This window comes from Typopeltis vanoorti, chromosome 5 (assembly GCF_054136105.1).
Source record: "Typopeltis vanoorti isolate ZY-2024b chromosome 5, IOZ_Tvanoo_1.0, whole genome shotgun sequence".
Lineage (NCBI taxonomy): Eukaryota > Metazoa > Arthropoda > Arachnida > Uropygi > Thelyphonidae > Typopeltis > Typopeltis vanoorti.
This window is the reverse complement of record NC_143553.1, coordinates 68,227,980-68,254,869: the sequence shown is the minus strand read 5'-3', so window position 1 is coordinate 68,254,869 and position 26,890 is coordinate 68,227,980. Positions and strand designations below refer to the sequence as shown.

The window sequence follows — 26,890 nt, the reverse complement described above, 5'->3', positions numbered from 1 at the left end:
ATACAAAAGTGGTTTTGATGACAATGGTATTTTATGTGTTTTTTCCAGCAAGGGTTTGTTAATGGAAGGTCATGTTTACCAACTTGCTTATGTACTATAACAAGGTGACGAATGCATTGGAAAAGGGAAATAAATATGCAATGGTATACTTGAATTTTGCAGAGGCTTTTGATAGATTGCTGCGCCACAAGTTAGTAATAAACTGGAGCAGATGGGATTGGATGATAGATCAGTGAGTTGGATAGGCAACTGGCTCTCAGGTATTAGCAAGCTGTGCATAGGAATGCAGTATCCTTAAAGATGCAAGTCCCTAGTGGTGTGCCACAGGGGGTCTGCTTTGAGACTATTGCTATTTAATTTGCATGTATTAATTATATTTGAATGAGCTTAACTGGTGATAAACAAGAAAATGTAAAAAATGCAAAACTGGGGAGAGTGATGAGAAAGCAAACAGATGTTGTGTCCTTACAGAAGACTTGAATTGATTGTGTGAATGGGCAGCGAGGTGAAATTGTTAGTTCAGTGTTGCAATATGTAAGGTTCTGAAATTTGGTAGGCAACAATGGGATGCAAAGTATACACTCAGTGGGGGAAATTTTGGAGGAGCTTGAGGAGACAGATCTTGGAGTGATGGTGGACAAGAATCTGAAGTTCAGAAGTCACACTGCACAAGTTGTGAAGAAATAGAGGTTATGGTTCCATTGTATAAGTTAAAGATACCAAGCTATTTTAAACCTGGTTTTAATCCATTTCCCAAGTAAGCAAAACCGACAAGTCAGTCAAGTTTGCACCTGCAAGTAGTGCAAGTCTGGGTGACCCATACTTAGTGCAACTCGTGGTAAAGGTGGAATAAGCTCTGATCACTATTCTTAATATTTACCCTTAATGCAAAGCAATCTCCTTGAGGAGATGTATGATGCTATGCATTAAAGGAAAGGGGCCACTACCCAGACCGGTTTCAACCTTTATTGAGTTCTCATCAGGGAGCCAGGTTTAGTGCATAGCATCATACATCTCCTCAAGGAGATGTGCTTTGCATTAACCACCTTACTGACCATTAAAGATCAAATACGCCTCAAAAGCTTCGTATCCATCATAAATTTCAATGTAATATCAATGGTATCACAATTTTAATATGCACTTCGCATCCATGAAAATGTGGACATATATATACATCCTGGCTGGTAGCATAGTTGAGAGTAAATATTAAGAATAGTGATCAGAGCTTATTCCACCTTTACCACAAGTTGCACTAAGTACGGGTCACCCAGACTTGCACTACTTACAGGCGCAAACTTGACTTCTTGTCTGTTTGCTTATTTGGGACATGGATTAAAACCAGGTTTAAATAGCTTGGTATCTTTAACGTATATTATACCCAAGGTAGAAAACTTTCTACCCATTGTATAAGGCCTCGATCAGGCTTCACATGAATTACTGTGCACAGACTTGGTCCCTTGGTTTTCATGGTGATGAAGATATATTGGAAAGGGTCTTTGGGATGTGAGATATAAAGATAGATTAAGGGAATGCAGTTTTCAAAGCCTTGTGAATAGGAGGAAAAAGAGGGGATGTGATTGAGACATTTAAGCTGGTAAAGGGTTATCACTGGGTTAATGTGAAAATTTTTCATAGAATGGGAAAAGGGGATAGAACAAGGATTCTATCCCCTTGGAAACTGTATAAGGAGGCTTTAAGCAGGGATATAAGGAGCAGGTTCTTTGCATGGAAAGTGGAATGCATTGCCTAACATTGTGTTGAATGTGGATGCATTGAATGAGTTTAAAGCACAGTTTGATGGACTTCATGTATAGCAGTGTACACCTTCCACAATGAGTCTCAACTCCATGGAGGTGTGATGTAAATAATAAAACTTTTTGTTTCTCTCCCACATTGTCATGTACTCCAGCTGGCTTTCCACATTATAGATTTTTGATAGCTTCTTCTACCTCAAGTATTACTATATACCTACCTCAGATTGCATTTGTCTCGAATCTTTTTTTAGCAGTGTTCTATGACCTCTCGATTCATTTAAGTCTTTCAAAGTAATTACTCCAAACATCCAAAATAATTTCCTGTTCCTGGAAACTGCTGAAGACAGTTAATAAGACATTGGTAAGAATAATGATAAATATCAGGAAAGAGTACTGTAAAACAAATAAGAAATGATAAAGGCAACATGAAAACTGATTTGTTTTATGGTATTCTTTCCTTCATTCTAAGCGTTTGAATAGCCTCCAGAACATTTTGCCACTTTCCTGATATTTATCATCTTTATTCTTTGTTTCTAAAAGAACACAAAATTAGAACAGATTACAAACCTCTGAACAATGTTTCCACTTTCCTGAGATAAAGACTGCCAGAATACTCTTTCCTTCCCAGATATCTACAGTTTATCCTCTCAGTGTGAGATCCAGTATTTCAGACAAGCAGGATGGATCACTTCTCTTCTTCTTCGGTGCATCAATCCAAAGATTGGTAAATATAACAGCACATCACAACATCCTGTCTTGTGACCTTCTTTTTATCTCTTCATAACTCTTAGCGCCAGTTAGCATCATTATGAAATTCTTGGTCTGCCTCGTGGCCTCTTTCCTTCTACAGTCCCCTCCATTATTTCTGTAATCAGTCCCCCATGCCTCAAATGGTGTCCAATTAGGCTTTTTCTTCTCTTATTGATGTGTTTCATTAATGACCGCTCTTCATGAACTATATTTAGAACTTCATTACTTTTCCTTTCTGTCCAACTAATTTTCATCATCTTTCTCCAGCACCAAAGTTCAAATGCCTCCAACTTTTTCATGTCTTGGTTTGTTTGAGTCCAGGCCTCACAACCATATAATACAATGCTCCATATGTATGTTTTCACTAGCCTTTTTTTGAGCTGGATGCTAAGTCCTTTACTGGTAAAAATGTTTCTTCTGTTATAGAATGCTTTTTTGGCTAGGATTATTTGTGCTTGAATATCTGATTGGTTTCTCCCATCTTCTGTGATAAGACTTTCAAGATATTTAAAAGAGGATACCTGTTGTATTAGGTTATTATTTATTTCCAGGTTTATTTTCATTAGATTTACTTTACTTGTAATTAATAATTTTGTTTTCTTATAATTAATTTTTAGGCTGTACTGTGTGAAGATTTCTTCCATCTTTGTTAGGGTGGCTTTCAGTTTGTTTTTGTTATCAGCTATAACTGCTATATCATCTGCAAACTGTAGCCAGTTAATATCAATTCCATTTATCTTAATTCCTGTTTCTATTAGTTCTTTCAGTTTATTTATTGCATCTTCAATGTACAGATTAAACAATATGGGTGAAAGAGAGCACCCCTGTCTTACACCTCTACATATTTTTGCTATTGCGGTTTTTATTATTATTATTATTCAGGCCTTGCTGGCTGCTTCTATCAGGGCTTCTTGATGCTTGTAAAGATTAAATATGAGCCTTCTGTCTCTCCAATCCACCTTTGTTTTTAGGAGGTGAAACATTTGATTCCAGTCAATACTATCGAAGGATGGATCACATCAAAAGAAAATAACATAAAATAACATATATTCAGTATTATTAACCTAAAAGCAGATTGCTTTTAAAACTTGACTGCTTCCATGAACATACTCTGATTTAAACTGGGATTTGTGTAGTAGCCTGGTTTTCTTCCACTAGATAAAGACCATTTCATCAAGTGAAAGAAAACCAGGCTACTGCACAAATCCCAATTTAAATAACAGAGTATGTTCATGGAAGCAGTCAAGTTAAAGAACCTAGTTAACTGCAATAGAACTGTTGATGTAATTCTACACTATCCTCTCATTTGCAGTAATCACTGTGATTATCACAATGAAGTATGCCATTGTTGCTCTCTGTGCATATGACTGTCCTTAAGGTAATTTCATTCTTGTATCTTTAAAGTGCCCGTGTAATGCTAATTTGAGCTGGCAAAACGTGGGTACATAATTAATTTACTCACTGAATTATTTTCATTCCAGTTCAGAGTAGTTTTTGATCTAGAAACTTCGATGTGGATCATTGAATATGGAAATATGACTTTGCTTTGTTACTTTTACACAGCCTTACATCCTTATATTTTTCTCTGTATTCTTACAGAACTACAACTGCCTCTTGAACTTCTTGAGTCTACTGTGGAGTTCTGATTTTTCTATCCTTGCAGAAAACTTCCCCATATGTTTCTCTGGCTGAATCATTCTTTTCTTTGGGATCTACCACTCAGTCTCCAAGGGTTTGTGCTTGTTTTCAGATTCTCATTTTTTCTTGAATAATATTTGCATATTTTAGTCTACAATTCACCTCTGAAGCTTGTTCATCTTTAATTCTTTTTAAAACTTTCTTAGACACTTTTCTTTTCAATATGGTATTCAGTTTCATCCTGGTCAAAATTAAATTGTGATTACTTTCTATTTTAAATTTCCTGTATACTCATGTCCTGAACCAGCAAGATAATATTGCTGTCAACAATAACATAGCCAATGAAACTTTTCATATTTATTGTTGTCTGTTAGTGTGAATTTGTGCTGAAACATTACATTAGTAATGACTAGTCCAGGCACTTACTATTATTAACTTTGCTCTTTTCTCAAAACATTTCTATGTCTGTAGAGATAACCAACAAAGTCCAACTTTTTCTTTGTCAAGTTGCCATCTATAAATTAATTCTAAGGCCCCCCACTACTTCCTTAGTAGAACCTTCTGTGGGTCCACTTCTCCATTTTGATGTTTTCCCACATCATTATTTGATATTTCCTACTGTTCAAGAATAGTATGCTCACTCACATTTAGTGCTGAATACTTTAGTTACTCCTCCTCATTCTCTATTTTTTTCTAAATTGCTTCAATTTAGCATCTTCCATTTGTGACTTGGATAATAAGGAAAGCAAAAAGTGCAGTATATGCAAACATTAGCTAATTAGTTCAAGAGAAATCCCACAGAGTTCTTTGATATGTTTCTAGAAGAAGAAATAATAATAATAATAATGGAAAGATAATATTAGTTGATGAAAACAGTAGAACATTATCTCCAACTGCTATGAAGGATATGGATAAAATATGTAATGCACAATTCATAGAGGCATTTTATCCTCATAGTGTCATATTACACAGAACATGAGGAGAAAATGTGGATGGACTAGTATTGGTGAATTAAGTAAATTAAGTGTTAATAGCACAGTGTCATTTGATATATCATTGAGTGTTTTAAGTGAATGTTCTGAGGACTTAATGGCTGCCTCTATATAGTTGTCAAGATTTAGGATTTTCCCATTAACACACGTCTTATACAGGAAGGATCCTCATGAGTGGAAGAAAAAACTGTTTCCATTCACAAGAAGGGATGTCAATACTTAATCTTCAAATTAAGACCAGTCTTTACATTCTGTGTATCTGAAGTTATGATTAAGATGCTAGATTGGTAAGAGCTACAATCCAGAAGTGGAGTTGATAACAACTCCATAGCTATAGAAGAACATAGTATTTAAATTGGATCAGTGCGATTAGGTAATAGATTGGCTTCTTAACAGGCTTTGGCAAGTTGTATTCCAGGTATCAAATTAAAGAAAAATTACTAGTTGTATGCCATAGGAGTGATACTGGGAGATGTTTAAATCTGATATGCAGATGTGGCTTTACAAGAAGCTTTGTACAATCTACCTGAATAGGTGAGTGGCTACCAGTTTTATAGGTGCATAGTACAAAGCCTCTTGGAAAGCCACATCTGCATATCAGATTTAAACATCTCCCAGTATCACTCCTATGATTGAAATTTGGAAGGCAGAAATGGGATACGATGCATACAACTGGTGGTGGTGGTGATGATATCTTGAAAGAGTTTGAAGTGATGATGGAATAGGACTTAAATTTAAGATCCACATAATTAGAATGTCACTACAGATTACGGCAATGATGAGAAAGACTGACTTGTAGAGGTAAAGAGATTATAATTCCACTGTATAAGACCTTGAACAAGTTACACATGGATTACTAGGCACAAATATGGTCACCTGGTTTTCAATGGGATGCAAATATAATAGTCACTTTTTTTTTCTGAATACTTTTCTAAGGAGTGACAGGATCAGGAAGGGATGATATGATTGAGACCTAGTTGATAAGGAGCTGTTACCATATTATTGTGAAAGATTTTTCATAGAATGGAGGGAAATGAAAAAAAGAAGAGGTATTGCTGGGAAAGAGTGTATGCAGCATTTAGAGGTAGACTTATTGATTGCTGGAGAGTGGCTGTGAATTGAATGCATTGCCTGAAAGTGAGTGCAGTAAGAGCAAATAAATTTAAAGAAGAGATTGATGAGAGCTGCTCATGTGACAATAAATGACCTCCCACATGAATGACAATAACTTTTAAAAATCAATCCAATTCTATGTGTGTGTTTTCTATTTATATATATCTACTGTTTAATATCTTTGTTGAATAAATAATATTTAACAAAGATAAAAATCAGCGTATATCAACAAATCATTTGTTGATATCGCTGTTGTAAGATAAATAAGAATAGCATGAATTAGAGTTACTAAGCATTTTATTAGTCTGAGATTCACAATGCTATATGATAATTTTAGTGATGTTTTTGAGAGAATAAATATTTGATATAATAATAATTAGAAAAAAACAGTACATGTTTGTATTCATTAACAAGAGATAATGATAACATACAAATAAAATGAATATCTTTATCTGATATTTTGAAATTGTTTTTTTCCTACTTCCAGATATTTGTAGATGGAGAACTGAAAGAAACTATAAAGGAACGAGATCACTGCAAAGCATTAATTAAAAACTTAAACCTGTCTTCTCCAATGGTTGTTAGTATTTGTGCCATATCTATGACTGGCATGGTATCAGATCCAGATATCATTTATTATCCAGATCTCTCAATAATATCAAAGGTATAGCATCTTTCCATCAACAAAAGCTGTAACATTGAATATAATGTTTTCCTGTATAGATCTGATAATCAAGTAAGACCTAACAGTGACCTAAACATTTTCAGAATTTTGACATTTATTTTAATACTTCATAAAATTATTACAAATGACGCAGTTATTTGCAAGGACAAAAAAAAAAAAACTAGAACATTATGGCAGGTTCAACATATTTAAGAGACAACTCTGGAATAGTAATGAAAGTTGTAAGATACCTTTGAGTTTTTTGTGCATGTAACTGTGTAAAAGTAGCAAAACAAAAGGTATAGGAAGGATACAGAAAATAAATAAAACTCTGAAGTAAGACAGTGTTCAAACAAGTTAAACTTACATCTAAAAGTTGGGTTAGAAATAAAACTGCTGATGAAAGAGACTATCTACAGATATAAAATGATGTCTGGAATTGCAGGCAAAGAAACTAATGCTGTTAAACAGTTAATTGCATCTGTTCTTCTGGCTAGTTTCTTCTTTTCTGGAATAAAAAGTCGTATTACCTGTTTTCAGAACAGCTAACTCAATTTCAATTTAAAGGCCCTTAAAAAGGTTCTTCAAATCTCATGCAGGATTCAAAGTTCTTTCCAACAAAAGGCATCATCAATACTGACTGATATGAGAATTCTGAGGGAAATTTAGGTGAGTGAATAGATGACATCACTGCAGAATCATATTAAAGAAAATATTAGAAAAGAATTTGTCATTGTAGACATTCAAGAATGAGTGAACAGAGCTCATTTATAGTTTCGTGGTTACTTAAAAAACTTTGAGAGAATTAGTAAAATGTTGTTTGTTGTCAGGATAGCAGGAACTTGAGGAAACAAGAGCTAGGATTAATGCAGTTAATAGTCCCTTAGAAGACTGAAATGCAAGCTTTTTAAGAAAACTTTAATTGAAAGCTAATGATAATGTAAACTTAAGTTTAGTTTACTTCAGTGTACATCTCATTATTCAACAAAATATATGCTGTTGTGATCTTGATTCATCTCTGCAAGTAGTTATTCCCTCTATGATACCAGTCTTAACTTCCATGTGAAGAAGTTAAAACTGGACGTTTACTTTTCATCGATGGGAACAAATAATAATCAGATGGTGCTAAGTTTGGATCCTATGCTGGATGAACAGGAAATTTTACATTTGCTAGCTCCTAGATTTTTTTGTGTCAGAACAGATGTGTGCAACCTGTTACTGTCTTGTTGAAAGAGCACTTGCTTTTGTTTGACCAATGTTATTAGCAGTTCTTTCAGAATAACATGTGCACACTGTTCTTCAGAACATAGGTCAGTATTGATGCGTACCCTTATGAAATTTCACCAAATGCACATGACCTTGTTTTTGAACTGGCCTCTTAGAAAAAGAAGTGTTGCTTTGTCTAGTTGATCCATTTTTGGATTATTTTAGACTTACTTTTCATCCTAGTTAATGTGCTAAAGAAATGATAATCTTAGATTGGTGAGCAATTTTCCATGAAATGACCTTGTTGAAAGTTTTTCCACTTGGTTATACTATAAATTATAGGTGCTAATCTTTAATTTAAGGGTTTAATCCTTTATACAAGTGTAAGCAAACAAGGTGTACACATGAAGTAACTTCACGACATCTTTAATTTATAGTATAATCAAGTAGAAAAACTTTCAACGTCTCTCTCTAATCCAGAGTGTTATAAGGTGTGACACCTATTGGATACTTGTATATGGAAATAAGACCTCTGCATTACTTCAACTGTGGTATCACTTTTGAGTCTGGCTTCTGCTGAGGAGACCTCAATAAAGGCAGAAACTGGTCTGGGTGACCAGTTTCTGCCTTTATTGAGGTCTCCTCAGCAAAGGAGTGACCCTTCCCATAATGCAGAGCAATATACATGTCCATAAGGATATGCATTACATTATGGGATACTAAGGCAAGTGATGTGAAGTCATTAGCCTCTATACATACGATTTGCACAGTCACGAGGTTATTTCATGTGCAAACTTTGTTTGCTTACACTTGGATAAAGGATTAACCAAGAATATAATTTCTTGGCATCTTTAATTTATGCCATTACAAATGATATCCGCAAGAATACTTAGAAAAGTCACTAGTGAAGAAGAGATATAGGAAAGGTGGTTAGGACTATTTAATATTCCGGTTAGCATGTGAACAATTAGTGATGGAAATGTCTCAGCATTTCTACCTGCTTGATCAGTGCATTGGCAAAACAAAACCATTTGGAGCTAGCAGCATCATCATGTTTCCTGATTGGTATTCCTCAGTGGTGTATAATTATGTTTACATTATTGCTAATTTCCTATTAATATATTTCTTCCAAATTAGTTTAGCACTTAATTGTTGTCATATCTTATATTTCTGTCTTAAAGGGTACCTCTAACTGCATCAAGTCCATCTTGATCTTGGCATTTATTACCTGTATTGCTATCCTTTATGTTCCTTTCCCATTCTGTTTAAGTAGCCATACCACCTTAGAGTGGCTTTATTCACACATTCAAGAATGTGTGAGTAAAGCTACTCTAAGATAGTTATACTCCAAACTAATTGCACTGTTAATTGGAAGCTAAATGATAATGTAAACTTAAGTTTACATTATCACCTAGAATTCAACCTTGTTACCATGCCTTCTAAATTATGCAGTATAACTGTTACTGTGAAAGACTGAAATCTGGCAAATGTTGATATTCTCCGGTGAATGTCGACACATACCAAATACGTCGGTGAAAGACCGAATATTTGGTTGTATTATTATACATTGCAACTAATTCGAGAAGTGGAGGGCAAGGCTATACACGCTGTAATTGCAAAAAGAAGTGTTCCACGACTAAATGCAGTTGTAAAAGCAAGGGACTCTTGTGCGATTCAAAGTGTCATAACAGTTTAAGTTGTTGTAATAAATAAGACTGTATAACGTTAATCACATTAACGGTTAGGTTAGTTAGTTAAGACAAAAATGTTATTTTTGTCTTAACATAATAGAAATTTTTTTATTCAGCATTTGCCGGTGTAAGTGAGAAATAATGATATTTAGCAAATATTTCGTACATTCACCGGAGAATGTCGACATTTGCCAGATATCTTTCATAGTAAAATAACCACTGTAAATCTTTCATATGCGAGAATTTCTGGTTTAATATCATCTGTTCCAGCTGCCTTTCCACATTTTAGATTCTCATTTTTCTACCTTTGCCAATGATTTCACGTTTTCCTGATCTTTCAACTGGTTGGACTGATGAATGTTTTCTTCAGAGTTTACCACTGAGTCTCCTAGGTTTGGTTCTTGTTTTCACACTCTTTCAATCTTTTCTTGAATAACATCGTGTATAGTTGAGTCTATAGTTCACATGAAGCTGTCCACCTTAATTATTTTAAAAATTCTCTTAGGTACTGTTCTTTTCAATGTGATATTCATTTTTATCCTACTTAAAAGTAACTGATGATCACTTCCAGCTTCAAATCCCGTGAACACTTTTGGATGCTGAATCAGCATGAAGATATCACTATCAACAATAACATATGAGACTTTTTTCTTTTCTTTCCTCCTTATGAATCTGTGTACATGTTTAAACTCAGTGTCTGTGATGCCTAGTCCATGAACAGAAATCTAACAGGCACTTACTATTATTATTAGCTCACTCCCTTTTCTCTAAATTTTCCCAGATCACTTCTATATACTTGAGATTTATCCTGCTGTTTAGTTCCAATAAGGATCAGTATTTCCACTGTCTTTATGGTTGAATGTTTGCTTTCTCTAATGATTCAAAAAATTCTTCTACTTCTTCGTAGAACCTTCTGTGTTTAAAATGGAAAATGAAATAATTTTCATTTTCCATTTTGAAATTTTCCCATTTAACTCTACTTGATATTACCTGATAATCAAAGTGGTTGCCTTGTGTAAATGGGCAATGCCTCAGCCTGCACAAAATCACACCATGTTGTACCATCGTATCTATTTCTAGTTTAAGCCAATACAGAATAAAATTTGATCAGCTAAGTTCCAGATTGTCAGTCCATCCTACTAATAGGGTGCACCATGTGATTGAGGATTGGACATTGGGTCTGAGGCCAAGTCAGTTCTCTGTATTTCTTAAAGGATATGTGGAGGTCTCCTCCAGTTATCTGGCTTTGACCCTTAAGTAACCCAGTTGGAGTTGTGAATAGTAAAATCTCCTAGCAAGATAATTTCACTATTGGGAAAGCTGGGCTGGAGAAAATCAACATTTAATTAAATGAAAGAGTTCAGAGTGGTAGATGGTATTAAGAGAATGACAACAAATTCACATCTAATACATAACTGACAGCCAACCACATAATCTAATTTGCTAATCTAGTATCAAACTCAATCTGTCCCAATTTAGTTACCAACTTGCCATGTGGATCACCCTACTTTTGTAGGATGATCCACATGTCAACAGCAACCTTTTCTACTTTGAGAAACTTATTTTATCCATTTAAAACAAGATAAATGCTTCTGTAATTGCCATAACCACAATTTAGCATCCCTCCCTAAATCTCAATTAAACATTTTGAATCATATTTTTCTCTCCTTTTAAATCCCATATTTCAGTTGTGAGGAACTCTTATAAACTTTTCAAATGAATGTGAATTAGTTGTTATGACAGACAGGTGAAAAGATTTTTCCTCCTTGAAACACAGATTTTTATTACCATAAAAGAGAATACAAGGCAATTGACAGACACAATTTAGTGACCTTCGCCACAATGCAGCCAATCTTTACTCAGTAGTCATAATAAACCAATTTGACTACTGAATTGCATTCACAAAACGTATCTACCACCACCACTATTGATCTACCTTGCCACACATTTGTGAATAAAATCAGTTACTTTTGGTTGCATGAAGGCAGTAGATTATCATGTGATATCTGACTTAAAATCAATATCATGTCATTTACTCTTCACATTCACTATACCTTTCAGCAGTATTCCATTCACCCAAATCTTGCCATGTAAAAAAATCTGCTCCTTGCTCCTCTGAGCACCAAGAACTTGCCTACCCCCTTTAATATTCATTAGTGGAACTCAAGCAGGTTCTCATCATCAGATAACCAGATCTGGCCATTGTAATGCTGGTGATATAATCAAGACCTTGAACAATGGCACAACTATTTCTTTATTTCTGCTTGTCAGTGTCTTTCATATCAAGCAATAAAAATCTTCATAGCTCTTGCAAAAAGCCCTTTTAGGTCTCAGTTAACCATTACCAACAAACCCCAAATATTACTGATCTGGAAATACTAGTCCTCCAAACTGAAGTGAAAAATCTTGCACACAGAAATACTAAAACAGTGTTTATACAAGCTATGTGTTAATTTAAATCTTTCCATATGGAGTTAACATTGGTAGCACTTAGCTCCCTAGATTTACACTTTCAGTGAATATTTCATCAAGCCCTATACCATAAATCAGATGCTACTAGCTGCCTTTCTTATCTGAGAAATTTCTTCCAGTATCATATTTTGCTGTCATCAGACAGTGAATCTCCTGTCTTATTGTTTCTTTTACCCCTCCTCCACTGTGTACTAATTACAATGCAGCAATCTGTCATATCATATCATAAAAATACATGCATATTGCTAAATCAAGATTTGACCTTTCCTTTACAGATGTGTGTGATGACCATTACAGAAATGCATATCAACCTAACTGTATATTCTAGTCCTAACCAAGTACAGATATCAATACACTAGTTTATAATTAGAAACCTGTTCTGTGCAAGGAGCTATTTTGTTCTGCTCTTTTGAAACCAACAACTATTGAAAGACTTTCAGTAAACAACAGGTTTAAAGGTACAGTCAACTCTTACACACAATCCCTAAAGAAACTGAATGACTTCAATAATCTCTGAAAAAAAATAACATATTTAATAAAAAGCAAGGAATATATACACTACTTGGAAAGAAGTCAATGGACACCCCCCATGGGCAAGGTGCATTGTGCCATGCAATGAGTTGTGTTTCTAGCTGGTATAAAGTGGAAGAATATGATGCTTTCAAGTCAGTGCAACTGTGTCCGGATGAAATGGCTGTGAAAAGGGAACTGATGGAGTTTGAAACAAGCATTGTGATAGGATGCCATATTGCAGGCTTATCTGTTTGCCAAATTGGGCCATCACAGGTAACAATCAGTGATACTATACTGAGATGGAAGTGCAAGAAGTCAACTGCAAGTGCTATTTGCAGTGAACAACTCGCCACACTCACTGAACATGAACGTATGGTGCTATGAAGGACAATATGTAAAAAAACAATTCATCAGGGGGCACACATTTAATGCAGAGTTCTGAGCAATGACTGGAACAAGAATCTGAACAAAAACATTCAGAACCGAGGCTCACAACATGGTTTTTCATAGTAGGACCGCAATATGCAAGCCTTACATTAACCAACATATAGCATTGTCTTCAGTGGTGCAAAGAATATGTATGGTGGGACATGGAAGGTTGGGAAAGCTTTGTTATTGAGCGATAAGTCACGCTCATCCTCTACCAAGCAGATGGAAGAGTGTGGATGTGACAGAGGCCTGGCGAACATCTCTTACCGAAGTGTGTAATCCCAACTATGAAATTCGAAGGTGGTGTGATGGTATGGTACTGTTTTTCCTGGTTTGGCGTCTGTGCCGCCACAAACATTGAACTCTGAGAGGTATCTGAATATTCTAGACAATGCACCATGTCATTAGGCTTCTGCTATGACTGCGAGATTTGTGGACATGAACATCACCACACTTGACTGGCCTTCACAGAGCCCTGATCTCTTTGAACATCTGTGGGATGAACTAGAGCAGTGGTCGCCAAAGTGGTCAATATCGACCCCCAGGGGTCGATATAACATTGTTAGGGGGTCGATAGAAAAATATAAGACATCATTGTACGAGTAATATTTAATTCAGTTAACTTGGATTACCTCCATCCTGAATGACAACGCAATTAAGAGTGAATCGTGGAAACAGTGACATGAATAGGACCTGCAAGATGGAGCAAGGTCATGAAAATAGTTACGGAGACCAATCAAGTAGGCCAAAATGACGTATTTACCGATAAATGGATGTCTGTGGTTCCCGGCTGGCCGGCACGAGATTGCAACACGTGCATGGTTGCTTATTTAGTTATACTTGCACGTATTCGATCCCAGTCTAATTTTTGCACATCGACATACAAGTGAGCGTTAATGTTCTAAAATTCATTGACATACATATTATAATTCAATCGTTATTCATTCACGAACTCAACTTCTCTATGTTGAAGAGTTGAGCAGGGCTGGTAGTTTTGTACATCCTACAGAAATACGTGAGTTAGTATATAATCTAGACTTATTATTTTATTACAACCCCAGTAACCACAATAGCAGCTTCAGATTCTAAAACAAAACGCAGACAATATTCGTTAGAATATTGTCTGCACGTAAGCCAATATAATAATATATACAGTACTATATTATACATACAGTAGACACTGTAACTATAAAATAAACAATCTAAAAACTCACATAAGCGTCTTTTTTGCTTGTCCTATTATAATTACGTAATAGTAAAATAGAGGGGGTCGATAAAATGTCAAGAAACTCTTGAAGGGGTCGACGGTCAAAGAAGTTTGGTGACCCCTGAACTAGAGTGTCAGGTGTGGTCAAGTGACATGCACCCCACAACAGCCTAGGACCTCATTACATTCCTACAGGAAGAATGGTTCAAAATTATCACTGATCGCTATCCTGTGCTGTGGAAAGGAGGTCCTACATCTTATTAAGGAGGACATCATAACTATTTGTTCCTCACACTATGGTATCCATTAACTTCTTTTCAAGCAGCATTTCCACCCCACACATGCAAGTTTGCATCACAAAAAAGTTGGTAAAATGGATGTGAAAGTGCTTTTCTTTTTTATGGAAGATTGTTGCTGTCAATAGTGTTACTGTATTTTTTTTAATGGTTGGTGATATCAAGAAGGTAATCACAGACAAGGGACATACATTGTGATGGTGGCCAATTCATGAACATAATTCACGCAAAGAACAGCATGTCTGCAGTTTACTATACTTTATCTCTAGGTATGATTTAGCAGCAGAATCATTTGCTTACTGAAAAGACTACATTAAGAAAATTCTTCCTTCAATTTTGACACTGCAATACTTGGACCGTTTATCAATGTTTTCATATAGTCTTCTTCTTTTCAGCCATTTTCTGTCCACTGCTGGACGAAGGCCTCCTCCAGTTCTTTCTACCTTCTCTGTTCTTGGCAATGGTTGACTAATTTTCCCCAACAAAATTTGACAATTCATTACTCCAACTTCTTTTAGGACGTCCTCGGCCTAGTTTCCCTTTAGGAATCCAGCTCGTTAGTATGGTGGTCCATCGCTCATCTTCTCTTCTGGATAGATGTCTGGCCAATTTCCATCTTAGTCACTTGTGGAAGAATGATGTCAGTGATGCGAGTCTGGCTTCTTATCCTTTTTAATGTGATGCCTAGCATCAACCTCTCCATTTTTCTTTGAGTTGTTAATTTATTTGCCAGTGCTTTTGTTAAATGTCTTCCTTTTTAAACAGTGGGACATCGTTTTGAAAAATGCTTTTCAATTTTCTGAATACACTCCCGTATTTATTTCCTTTAGGAGTCCACAGTTTAGATCAATGAGATGACCTAAGTATGTATATAAAGACTGTTTCCAAGAAATTGCTTTCTGTTATGTTTTTTGGTGTTACAAAATGATTAAACATAATTTTAGTTTTTTCTCTGTTTATCTTTAGACTGACTTTTCTTTCATGATATTAAGGTCTTCTGGAGTGTTTGCAAAAATTATATCATCAGCATATCTTAGGTGTGTTAAGTTTCTGTTAATGTTTATACCAAGGTTTGTCCAGTTTATATTATTAAATATTTCTTGAAGGACTGCTGTAAAGATTTTGGGTGATAAAGAGTCTCCTTTTTGGACACCTTTTTCAATTGATATTTTATTGCTACTCATGTGAAGTTGGATTGTTGCAGTGAGGTATATTGCCTGGAAGAGGTCCATATATTCTCCAGGAACTCTCTGATTCTGGAGTGCTTTGATTATTGCATTAGTTTTGATGGAATCAAATGCTTTTTCATAATCAATGAAGGCTAAGCAGAGAGGCAATTGGTTTTTCTTCTGCTTTTTCTATTATTTCTTTTTACTGCGTGAATATGATCAATTGTGTTAAAGCCTTTACAGAATCCTGCTTGTTCTGCTGGTTGATTTGAGTCTAGAAGAGGTGTTAACCTGTTTGTTATTACTTTTGAAGAATTTTGTACAGATTAGAGAGAATACTAATTGATATATAGTTCTTTACTTCTTCTTTGTCCCCTTTTTAAATAACAGTTTTTCCAATTTTGTGGTATTTCCTCTTCTAGACATAGATTTAGTAAGTTTGTGACATGGCAAACTATATTGTTTCCTCCCTATTTAATTAATTCTATGTGAATTAGATCTTCACCGGGATATTTTCCATTTCATCTGAAGTGAATGGGGGGGGGGAATGACTTCCATGTGCGATGGAGAAGAGTTATTTACATTTGATTTATCTATTGAAGGATAACTATAGTTCTTTATAAAATTCTTCGTTCTTGGTTCCTTATTGTAGTTCCATTCATATCTTTTTTTGCAGTTATTTGACTTTTGCCAACTGATAAATGTTTTCTTAGTATTTTCATAGTTTTCAATTGTTTTTATTTTTTTTAGTATTATAAGATCTTATTTCATTTCTCATCTTTTTGCATAGTTCTGCACATTCTATTTCAGAAATTAAGTTTTTGTCTTGTTTCATATTTCGTTTCTTTTTTTACTAGGTGAAAGGTTTCCTCTGAAAGTTTATGGTCTTTTTGTTGTTTTTGAATTCATTGGCTGCTGAGATTATTACTTCCATTATTTTTGCTTATTTTATTTATGTTTTCTTCTTCAAATATATTTATTAAGTCTAGTTTTTGATCGAGTTTTTCTTCGTAATCCTTCTTCTTGTTTTAGATAGGTTTTTTAAGTGAAAACTTTTTGATTTTTTGTTGTTTAGCCATTTTATTCTTCCCAATTTGGGGTTTATTTTAATTTTGGCTCTGACCAGTCTGTGGTCACTTCCTGTTTTTACTTGATTTAGTACTCAGGTATCTTGAACTATTTCTTTATTATTACACAGTATATAATCTATTTCATTTTTTATTTCTCCATTTCTCCATGTCTATTTTCTTTTGAAGGGTTTCTTAAAAAATGTATTTATAATATAAAGCTTGTTACTGATAGAGAATTCTGTAAGAGCCATTCCTGAGTTGCTGCTTGTACCATATATGTATGGTTCTATTGTATCTATTTGGTGAATGGCATTAAAATCGCCCATTACTATAGTAAAGTTTTGATTGCTATTTCTTTTATCTAGAGTGTGCTGCTGTGAGTCATAAAATGCTTCTATCTCATCAGGGTGGGATGAGGTGGGAGAATATATTTGGATGATCCTGATTTTAAGTTTAGAATTTATTTTAAGTGTAATTTCTATTATTCTTTCATCTGTATAATTAAATTCTTCTATAAGGTGTGTGTTTTCTTAATTAGAAATCCCATTCTGTATTGTCCTTTGGTTTTCCCATAATAGTATAAGTAGTCTCCATTTTTTAGTTTTATTAAATGTTCATCCTGCCTGCAAACTTCACTTAAACCTATGATGTCCCATTTAATGTTTTAGTTCTTGCTGTAAGATGGTAAAGTCTTCCTCTTCTTTAAGTGTTCAACAATTAAATGTTTTCCTATATATAGAGGAAAACAGGATTGTATTGATTACTATTATATAATAGATTTAGTTTAATCCTTTATCCCAGTGAGAGCAAACAAAGTTTGCGCCTGAAAATATCTTCAGGACTAAATATAGTGTTGTACTATCTTATCCAGTAAGTAGTGCAACACCAAGGCAACTCGTGGCAAAGGTGGAGCAAGCTACCAGGCACTTCTAACCCAGTATCTCCCATAATGCAAAACACATTTCCTATGTGGATATGTATACTGTTATGCATTAAAGGGATTGGCCATCTACCCAGACTAGTTTCGACCTTTATTGAGGTCTCTTCAGTGGGAGCCAGGCCCAGAGCTGGAGATACCAGGCAGAAGCAGTAGCAAGTCATCTGTGCCTATGGGAGTTGCCAAAAGGTTTATCACCTTTTTTAAAAATTACTCTGGATTTAGAGAAAGATGTTGAAAATTTATTTATCACTAGGTTAGACTATAATAGATTTAGTTTAATCCTTTATCCCAGTGAGAGCAAACAAAGTTTGCGCCTGAAAATATCTTCAGGACTAAATATAGTGTTGTACTATCTTATCCAGTAAGTAGTGCAACACCAAGGCAACTCGTGGCAAAGGTGGAGCAAGCTACCAGGCACTTCTAACCCAGTATCTCCCATAATGCAAAACACATTTCCTATGTGGATATGTATGTGGATATTCCTTTGCCACGAGTTGCCTTGGTGTTGCACTACTTACTGGATAAGATAGTACAACACTATATTTAGTCCTGAAGATATTTTCAGGCGCAAACTTTGTTTGCTCTCACTGGGATAAAGGATTAACCTAGTGATAAATAAATTTTCAACATCTTTCTCTAAATCCAGAGTAATTTTTAAAAAAGGTGATAAACCTTTTGGCAACTCCCATAGGCACAGATGACTTGCTACTGCTTCTGCCTGGTATCTCCAGCTCTGGGCCTGGCTCCCACTGAAGAGACCTCAATAAAGGTCGAAACTAGTCTGGGTAGATGGCCAATCCCTTTAATGCACAACAGTATACATATCCACATAGGAAATGTGTTTTGCATTATGGGAGATACTGGGTTAGAAGTGCCTGGTAGCTTGCTCCACCTTTGCCACGAGTTGCCTTGGTGTTGCACTACTTACTGGATACTGGATAAGATAGTACAACACTATATTTAGTCCTGAAGATATTTTCAGGCACAAACTTTGTTTGCTCTCACTGGGATAAAGGATTAAACTAAATCTATTATAGTCTAACCTAGTGATAAATAAATTTTCAACATCTTTCTCTAAATCCAGAGTAATTTTTAAAAAAGGTGATAAACCTTTTGGCAACTCCCATAGGCACAGATGACTTGCTACTGCTTCTGCCTGGTATCTCCAGCTCTGGGCCTGGCTCCCACTGAAGAGACCTCAATAAAGGTCGAAACTAGTCTGGGTAGATGGCCAATCCCTTTAATGCATAACAGTATACATATCCACATAGGAAATGTGTTTTGCATTATGGGAGATACTGGGTTAGAAGTGCCTGGTAGCTTGCTCCACCTTTGCCACGAGTTGCCTTGGTGTTGCACTACTTACTGGATAAGATAGTACAACACTATATTTAGTCCTGAAGATATTTTCAGGCGCAAACTTTGTTTGCTCTCACTGGGATAAAGGATTAAACTAAATCTATTATAATCTAACCTAGTGATAAATAAATTTTCAACATGATTACTATTATATTTATGAATTCTTTGGGCTATTTCAGTTTTGCATATTATTTGGGAAAGCTTCCCCACTGCATCATTCTCTGGTCTCCATAAATGGTTTTGATCAGAGTAGTCATATAGTTGGGGAAATTTAGTCACATCCAGTGATTGGCCATGGGCTTTACGGCCTTTCTTTCTTCTTGGCATTATAGTGGAGGGGTTGTGGCTTAATCTCCCACGCTTGCCACATATAATGTCTTGGGAGATGCATTTTATAGCTTTCTGCTGCCAGCTCTTTGCTTAGTATCAACTTTGCCATGGCACCATGTTTCCGGGGGGGGGATCCACGTGGAGGCATGATACTAAGACTTCTTGGGTATGGCCCTCCGGACTTCACCGAAATATTGGCACTACCATCTATATCAGTTCCATCAGGGTTTTTGACTGTGCTATAGGTTGCCAGCCCACCACGGAAATCCATTCCAGGTTTAACTGTGCTCAACATGCTACAAGCATGACTGATGGAATGTTTTCATGTACATATAATCATCATAAAATTTCTGATATGTAACCTGATGCACACTGGGATCAGCTGCAAAACCATAAATGTCATTCATAAAGAGCTGACTGATTCCAAATGCTTAAGAGCTTCCCATTAAAGATGAGAAATCTTTCTTTAATTCTTCTTCCATTTGCAAATTGGCACTGCATCCAGAATAAGAAATAAGCTATTCCTTAATAATAAAATATATATATATATATATATCAGTTCCTTCACATTTTAATACCAAAAACAATTAATTGATGACCACATTTGTGAAGCCATTAATCATCTCCTAGCAGAAATTCTTTACTTTTACAAATATTTATTATACCCAAGGCTAAAAAACATGATTTATCAGGAAAAAGTATCGGGATTTTATTCCAGGTGTCGTTACTAGAGTGCACATGGAATGCTGATAGCTTTGAACATAGTACAATGTAAAGGAGCCAATCATTTTCGTAAGGACATGGATGCAGTAATAACCTGTGAATGAATCTCAAAAGCAATTTGTTTGCCTATATTGCTATGTTTCCTTAAACTTTTTTTTAACAAAAGAACATTTTTTTAAAAATTATTTGCACACTTGAACTGAAAATTGTATGAATTCAAAACTGTAATTTAAAACATTACAATGAATGAAACTAAAAAGCTTTAATCACTTAATTTAAAAATAAATTAATTTTAATTTCTTTCCTGCACAATAGGTGACTGATCTAACCAGTGAAATGGTAGAAAAATTCCAGAAAAAATGAAGAAATACATCAGTGGTAAATAATTCAAATGCTTCAATCTCTGTATAATGTAGAAAAAAATTAACTTTTCAGTTTTTCACATAACTGAAGCCCAAATGTCTCTTACTTTAATTTTTAAGAAATATCGGCAATGCAAAAACACCTAGCAATAAGTCAGATATTAAAATTTGAAACTGTGATCATGCAAATGATATGGTTTGCATCAGATTCTATATGAAATCCGATAATGAAAGTAATTTTGGATGGATTTTAATTTTTTTTCTAATTTGTTAATAATACTTCAAGTGGTCAAAGGAAGATGCTCAGATGTTTGCTGTTGATGCAAGTTAGGGAGAGGTATAAGAAGCAAAATTGATGTCATATTCCTTCCAGATGATTTGATAAAAGAGTAGGCTAGTAGTTTGGTACTGCTTAGTGCAGAATATTTCATTATGGACACAGGCAGAATGCTATTATCTACAGATCTGCTTGTCAACTGTCTTCTTAGTAAAAGTTTAGAAGGCTTAATTATAACAACACAGCAGGCAAAAAAACCACCAACAGTAACTGAGGCATTTTCAAAGATAAGGAAACGTCAGGAAATTAAAATTTTTACTTATAGCACGGTTGAAAAGTCCATAATTTCTAAAATGAATGCTGATTGTCATGTAACACTAAAAGAAAGGATTATTAAAACACTTAAGGAATAGAACAACGTAGTTAAGGATATAAATTAAATTAAACTTTAATAAATATTTTCCGATATTTCGGTAATCACATTGCCATTTTCTAAAGGAAGTTACATGCAAGTAGGCACTACAACACAGAAGCTGGGAATGAAGAGATGAAGCTATTGTTCTCTTAACAGTCCTGATGGTGCCCTCTAGCGGGCTAAGTAGATGTTCTTGGCCATTGGGCTGAAGGTCTGCAGATGTAGGCCTCCCAAATTTGGAGCAGTCGCATACAACCAAATTTGTTGAGGTTTGGAGAATTTCTTAGGGCTGAGGCTGATTCCATAAAGAGTCTTTCAAATTTGTATTTGCTACGGTGTATCACTGTAGCTTTCTTCCACCGTATTCTGTGGCATGTATCCAGAGCATGGTCCGCCAGCCCAGAATGACTGTATTTGTGAAAACGGATGTAGTCCTTGTGTTCTGAAATTCTGATATTCGCTGTCCTGCCTGTTTGGCCAAAGTAAGACAGTTTACAACGGCAAGGGACCTGGTAAACACCAGGTAGGTCTAGGGGAAGTGGTTGGTCTTTAGTGGAGCGGATAAGGGATGCCAATTTTCTGTAAGGTTTGTAATAGGAGGTCAGGTCATGTTTTTTTAAGATTTTGGTAATCTTTTCCGAGGTGTCTCGGATGTAGGGTGGGGGGTGGGGGGGGGGGGGGGTGGGGGGGGGGGGGGGTGGGGGGGGGGGGGGGTGGGGGGGGGGGGGGGTGGGGGGGGGGGGGGGTGGGGGGGGGGGGGGGTGGGGGGGGGGGGGGGTGGGGGGGGGGGGGGGTGGGGGGGGGGGGGGGTGGGGGGGGGGGGGGGTGGGGGGGGGGGGGGGTGGGGGGGGGGGGGGGTGGGGGGGGGGGGGGGTGGGGGGGGGGGGGGGTGGGGGGGGGGGGGGGTGGGGGGGGGGGGGGGTGGGGGGGGGGGGGGGTGGGGGGGGGGGGGGGTGGGGGGGGGGGGGGGTGGGGGGGGGGGGGGGTGGGGGGGGGGGGGGGTGGGGGGGGGGGGGGGTGGGGGGGGGGGGGGGTGGGGGGGGGGGGGGGTGGGGGGGGGGGGGGGTGGGGGGGGGGGGGGGTGGGGGGGGGGGGGGGTGGGGGGGGGGGGGGGTGGGGGGGGGGGGGGGTGGGGGGGGGGGGGGGTGGGGGGGGGGGGAAGCAGATCAAAAACGCACTTACATGAAAATCTCTGAACAGTGCTTGGAGCATTTTAACATGGATAAATATGATTTTGTGCGTTGATTTGTTACTATGGATGAGACTTCAATTCACCATTACACACCAGAATCCAAACAGCAGTCAAAACAGTGGACAGAAGCTAGTTGTTCAAGTGCCAAAGAATCGAAAGTCGGTTCCATCAGTAGGAAAGGTCATCATGGCATCAGTGTTTTGGGATGCTAAAGGCATTTTATTAATTATCTCGAAAATGGTAAAACAATAATCGGGGAATATTATTCCGATCTTTTAACCAGACTAGACAAAAAAATTGGTGAGAAAATACCTGGTTTGCAGAAGAAAAAAATCATCTTTCATCAGGACAATGCACCTGCCCACAAGTGTTTTGGGAATGGGAAAATTAAGGGATCTGCACTGTGAATTGTTGGAACATCCACCCTATTCCCCAGATTTGGCTCCCTCTGACTTCTGTCTCTTCCCAGAACTAAAACTCTTCCTTGCTGGTCAGCATTTTTCTTCGAATCAAGAGGTAATTACAGCTGTACAGAGGTATTTTACAAATCTTACTGAGAACCATTACAGGGACAAGATAATGGTGCTGGAGCATCACTGGAATAAACATACTAGTCTTAAGGGAGATTATGTTGAAAAATAAAAATAATTTTGCAATTATAAATTCGTTTTTACAATGTTAGGTTGAGAACTTTTCAGACCACCCTCGTACATCATACCCTTCCATCTTTATTCCTGTCAGGATGTCATCCTCATCCAACCATGTTCCACTTTTTCCAACAATTTTTGGGTAAATGAACTCAATGAATGCAACTCATTCCTGGATCTATCACAAGTTTCATTGATATCTCACTTATTACATGTGACATCTCTATACTTTCCTCGAGCCATTTGTCTTTCTCCTTACTCATCCCAAAACCTTCAAATCCAACTGTTTTCCCTACCTTCCCTTTTTGTCTATACACACATTCAACCTTTCTCACACTGTTTTCCTCTGTCCACCCTGGGTCTCCCCATTTCTCTTCTTGTCGTGCACACTTGTTCTCTGTTTCTACATTCATGCTACCCATTTTTTCATTCATAAACACTTCAATTTGCTCTTTCTTACTATCCTGCTCTTTCAAGTCACTTCTTACTTGTTCAGATTCATTCTTTGCGCTCATTACTGTCCCTTTCAGCAGTAGTCTCTCCAAATACATCAAAATCATTCAAATGCAGTCCATCACTCTTATGTGGTTCAATTCTTCCTTCACACTCACTCCACACATTAACAAACCGCATTCTTTCTCTTGCCACATTTCTGCTAACATATCACTCATAATTCTTGGTCTCTGCCTCATCACTGTCATACCTGTACAACAAACTGACTAACTTTCTTATCACAATATTATCTCTTTTATCCTTCTCAACAATCTTTTGATATTCAATCTTACGTTCTCCTTGTTCCCAATTGTCATTTGTCCCTAACACCACTACCAACTCCTTTGTTCGCTTCCAGTTTTGCATAATCAGCAAACAACTGAATATTTCCTATATCATTTATGTACAAATTAAACAGCAACAGTCCAAGTGCAGAACCTTGTGGCACACAGCTTGTCTCCTTTCTTTGTTATCTATATCAACAGCTCCACATCTATCCCCCACTGGATAGTGTCCAACACCTTTCCAGAATCCAGAAGTATTATTTTGTATTCATTCTCTTTATACACTCAACTATCGCTATTATAAAAAAAAAGTTATTAAATTACTAAATAGTTATTTTCTTTATTGGTGATCTTCAATTACATTCCTGTTAGTTATTACAAATAATCCAATATATTTTGACAACATATTTTCTTTATTTACTAAACTACTAGCCAACTTGTATGACCTTTATGAAAATTAACTTCAACTTGATTATTCCACTTGCTAGATAATAATTATGGATCTTTAGAATTTTGTTGTCACTTTCAGGAAATTAATTTTGGAAAGAAAGTGTTGAGTTACAGCATCTAGTCTTGTTGATCTAATTGTAACAAACCCTTATATATTATATACTTAATTAGCTGTAATGGAAATTCTGTCATGGAAGAAAATCTGTTTTTACAGTTAAAATTTTAATTTGCTTATCAGAAACTCCTGGATTTTATTCTAAATTGGAACTATTTCTTTCTAGGACTATCTCGTGATATTAACCAATGCAACGACGTTCCCAATGAACTGAGCAAAGTAAACAGAGAATGTATGTAGAAATGTTGTACATTTGTGACTGTAAAAAAAAAAAAGACAAAGATGTATAATAAAAAAATACATTGTATGATAAGGAAAATCTTAATAGCCATAGCTATGCACTTTATTGTAAAAAGTTTCAGTTCTCAAAAGTGCCTCATTGCATCAATGATATTTTGACTATTCAACAGCATATAGTAACAATACTAGCGTTATCGACTAGTCAAAATCACAATTGCATATTTTTCTGAATTCCATTCATTCATTTGGGCTCTGTCCTACATCATCTATTTTGTATATTTCTTTTTCTGATGAACAACAAGCAGAAAGTTTTTAAAATGACTCCCTATTTAATTCATATGTAGTAAATAAATGTGGATAACAGACTAGTATTTTTTCAATTTAATGTAATACTGTATAAAATAAAGTTTTATTATTTTATTTGGATACCATTTTTATATATATATATATATGCATTCCAAATTCACTAAATAAACATACATAATCACAGTGATATTTTACTAAATGGCATTCTTTTGTAGGGTAACATTGTAGAGCCTCTCAGCAATTGAATTGATATTACACACAATGAATGAAATGAATTTCATTTCATTCACTGTATGTAATAATAGGAGTTATTTTCAAATTTTTCTGTTAATATATACATACTGGGGGGGGGGATCCGCACCACTGTTTGTCTCATGAGGGCAAACACGTTGGATGTTTCAAAACAATGAAGAGACAAAAAACGTGACATAAAAATGTTTCAAATTTCAGCTTGTCTTTTTATATATATATAGAATAGATATTTATAATATATATATATATATATATATATATACCTTCTTATATACATAAATCACCTGCTCTCACTGACCTTAAACCCTATTTAAGCTCACAGTTGTTGCTAATGGCAGCATTCTTCACTCATCCAACTCATATGAAAAACTTTGTAGTGCTCAAACATTTCAAACTTTATGATTATTTAAAATAAGTGTCCTAAACACCAATCTGCACACGATCCTACAACATCTAAAACTGTGATCGCAGTATTCAAATACTAAACGAAGCTTGTGCTTTCGGCAGAAAACTTTTTAAATTCATCAGGTTGGGATGCTTTAACATGCGTATTTCACGAAGCACATTTTTTTTTTTTTTTTTTAAGGATCATCTTCTGTTGAAACTAGCTGACCATTCTCTCTATTTCTACACTTGAATACAACTCCATAAGAACCTTCTCCTATCTTGATCATTTTTTCATACTTTTCCATGACGTGTTAGATGGCTAGTTTTTAAGATCCTTTCAATTAAAAGTACATCCTGATTTAGTATTTGAATAATATGTACACACAGTTTTAGATATACTAGAAAAACACCTTCAATACTTTCAAAACATTTTTTTTTTGTTTGTTTGCAAAAATGACCTTATAAAAGACTGGCCTGGTTGGCCGAGTGGATAGCGTACCCACTCTCCAGACAAAAGGCTGCGAGTTCGAATCCTGCCGTGGGCATGGATGTTTGTGATTGTCTGTGGAAATACCAGTGGTGGCCAGTGGTAGATGGCGTTAGTGTAGTTGGTGATTGAATATTGGAGACGAAGTTGTAGAGCTGGTGCCTTCCCTCGATGAATCCTTGGATTCCCTGGAGGATGTGAAATAATAATAAAAAATTCTTCCCTCCTTACCTTTTGATAATGCTCAACTTAACAGTCAAGACCAGATCTGTCTTCTTGGACTGCTTCTTACTCCTAGCCTTTCCTGGTATAATTACATCACCTCAATAGCATCTTTATCTTCCAAAAAAACTTTTTTTTTTCTTTTTGCTATTACTTTTCACCTGTCCACTTACATGCTCTGCACACAAAATCTAGCCAATTCTGGAATACTGCTCTCACATTTGATGTGATGCATCAATTCATCTTCTGGTGGGCTATCTATAGTTACATATGAGCCATTCACAAGCCAAATCGATTAACTCCACTTTTTGAATTTTTTTAAATTTTAGTGTCAAAGCATTTGATTGACTCCTAACTTTTTATATTCATAATAAATTTCCCTAATAATAAGGATTAAATGACAAAATTTTTGTTGGCCATGGAATAATAAATAAATTATTTCAGAA

General features: G+C 36.1%; 1 protein-coding gene across 2 annotated transcripts in view; it reads left to right on the top strand.

The window, feature by feature from the left end:
* Positions 1–25,210, top strand: part of LOC150106497 (uncharacterized) — a 553,742-nt gene extending 528,532 nt beyond the window's left edge. For both annotated transcript variants that reach the window (XM_090393159.1, XM_090393158.1), the window contains 3 exons: positions 6,735–6,911; positions 20,632–20,694; positions 24,717–25,210. In XM_090393159.1, the coding sequence (XP_090249285.1) occupies positions 6,735–6,911; positions 20,632–20,679 (225 nt within the window). In that variant the 3' untranslated portion in view covers positions 20,680–20,694; positions 24,717–25,210. The remainder of the gene's footprint in view (positions 1–6,734; positions 6,912–20,631; positions 20,695–24,716) is intronic.
* The last annotated feature ends 1,680 nt before the right edge of the window (positions 25,211–26,890 follow it).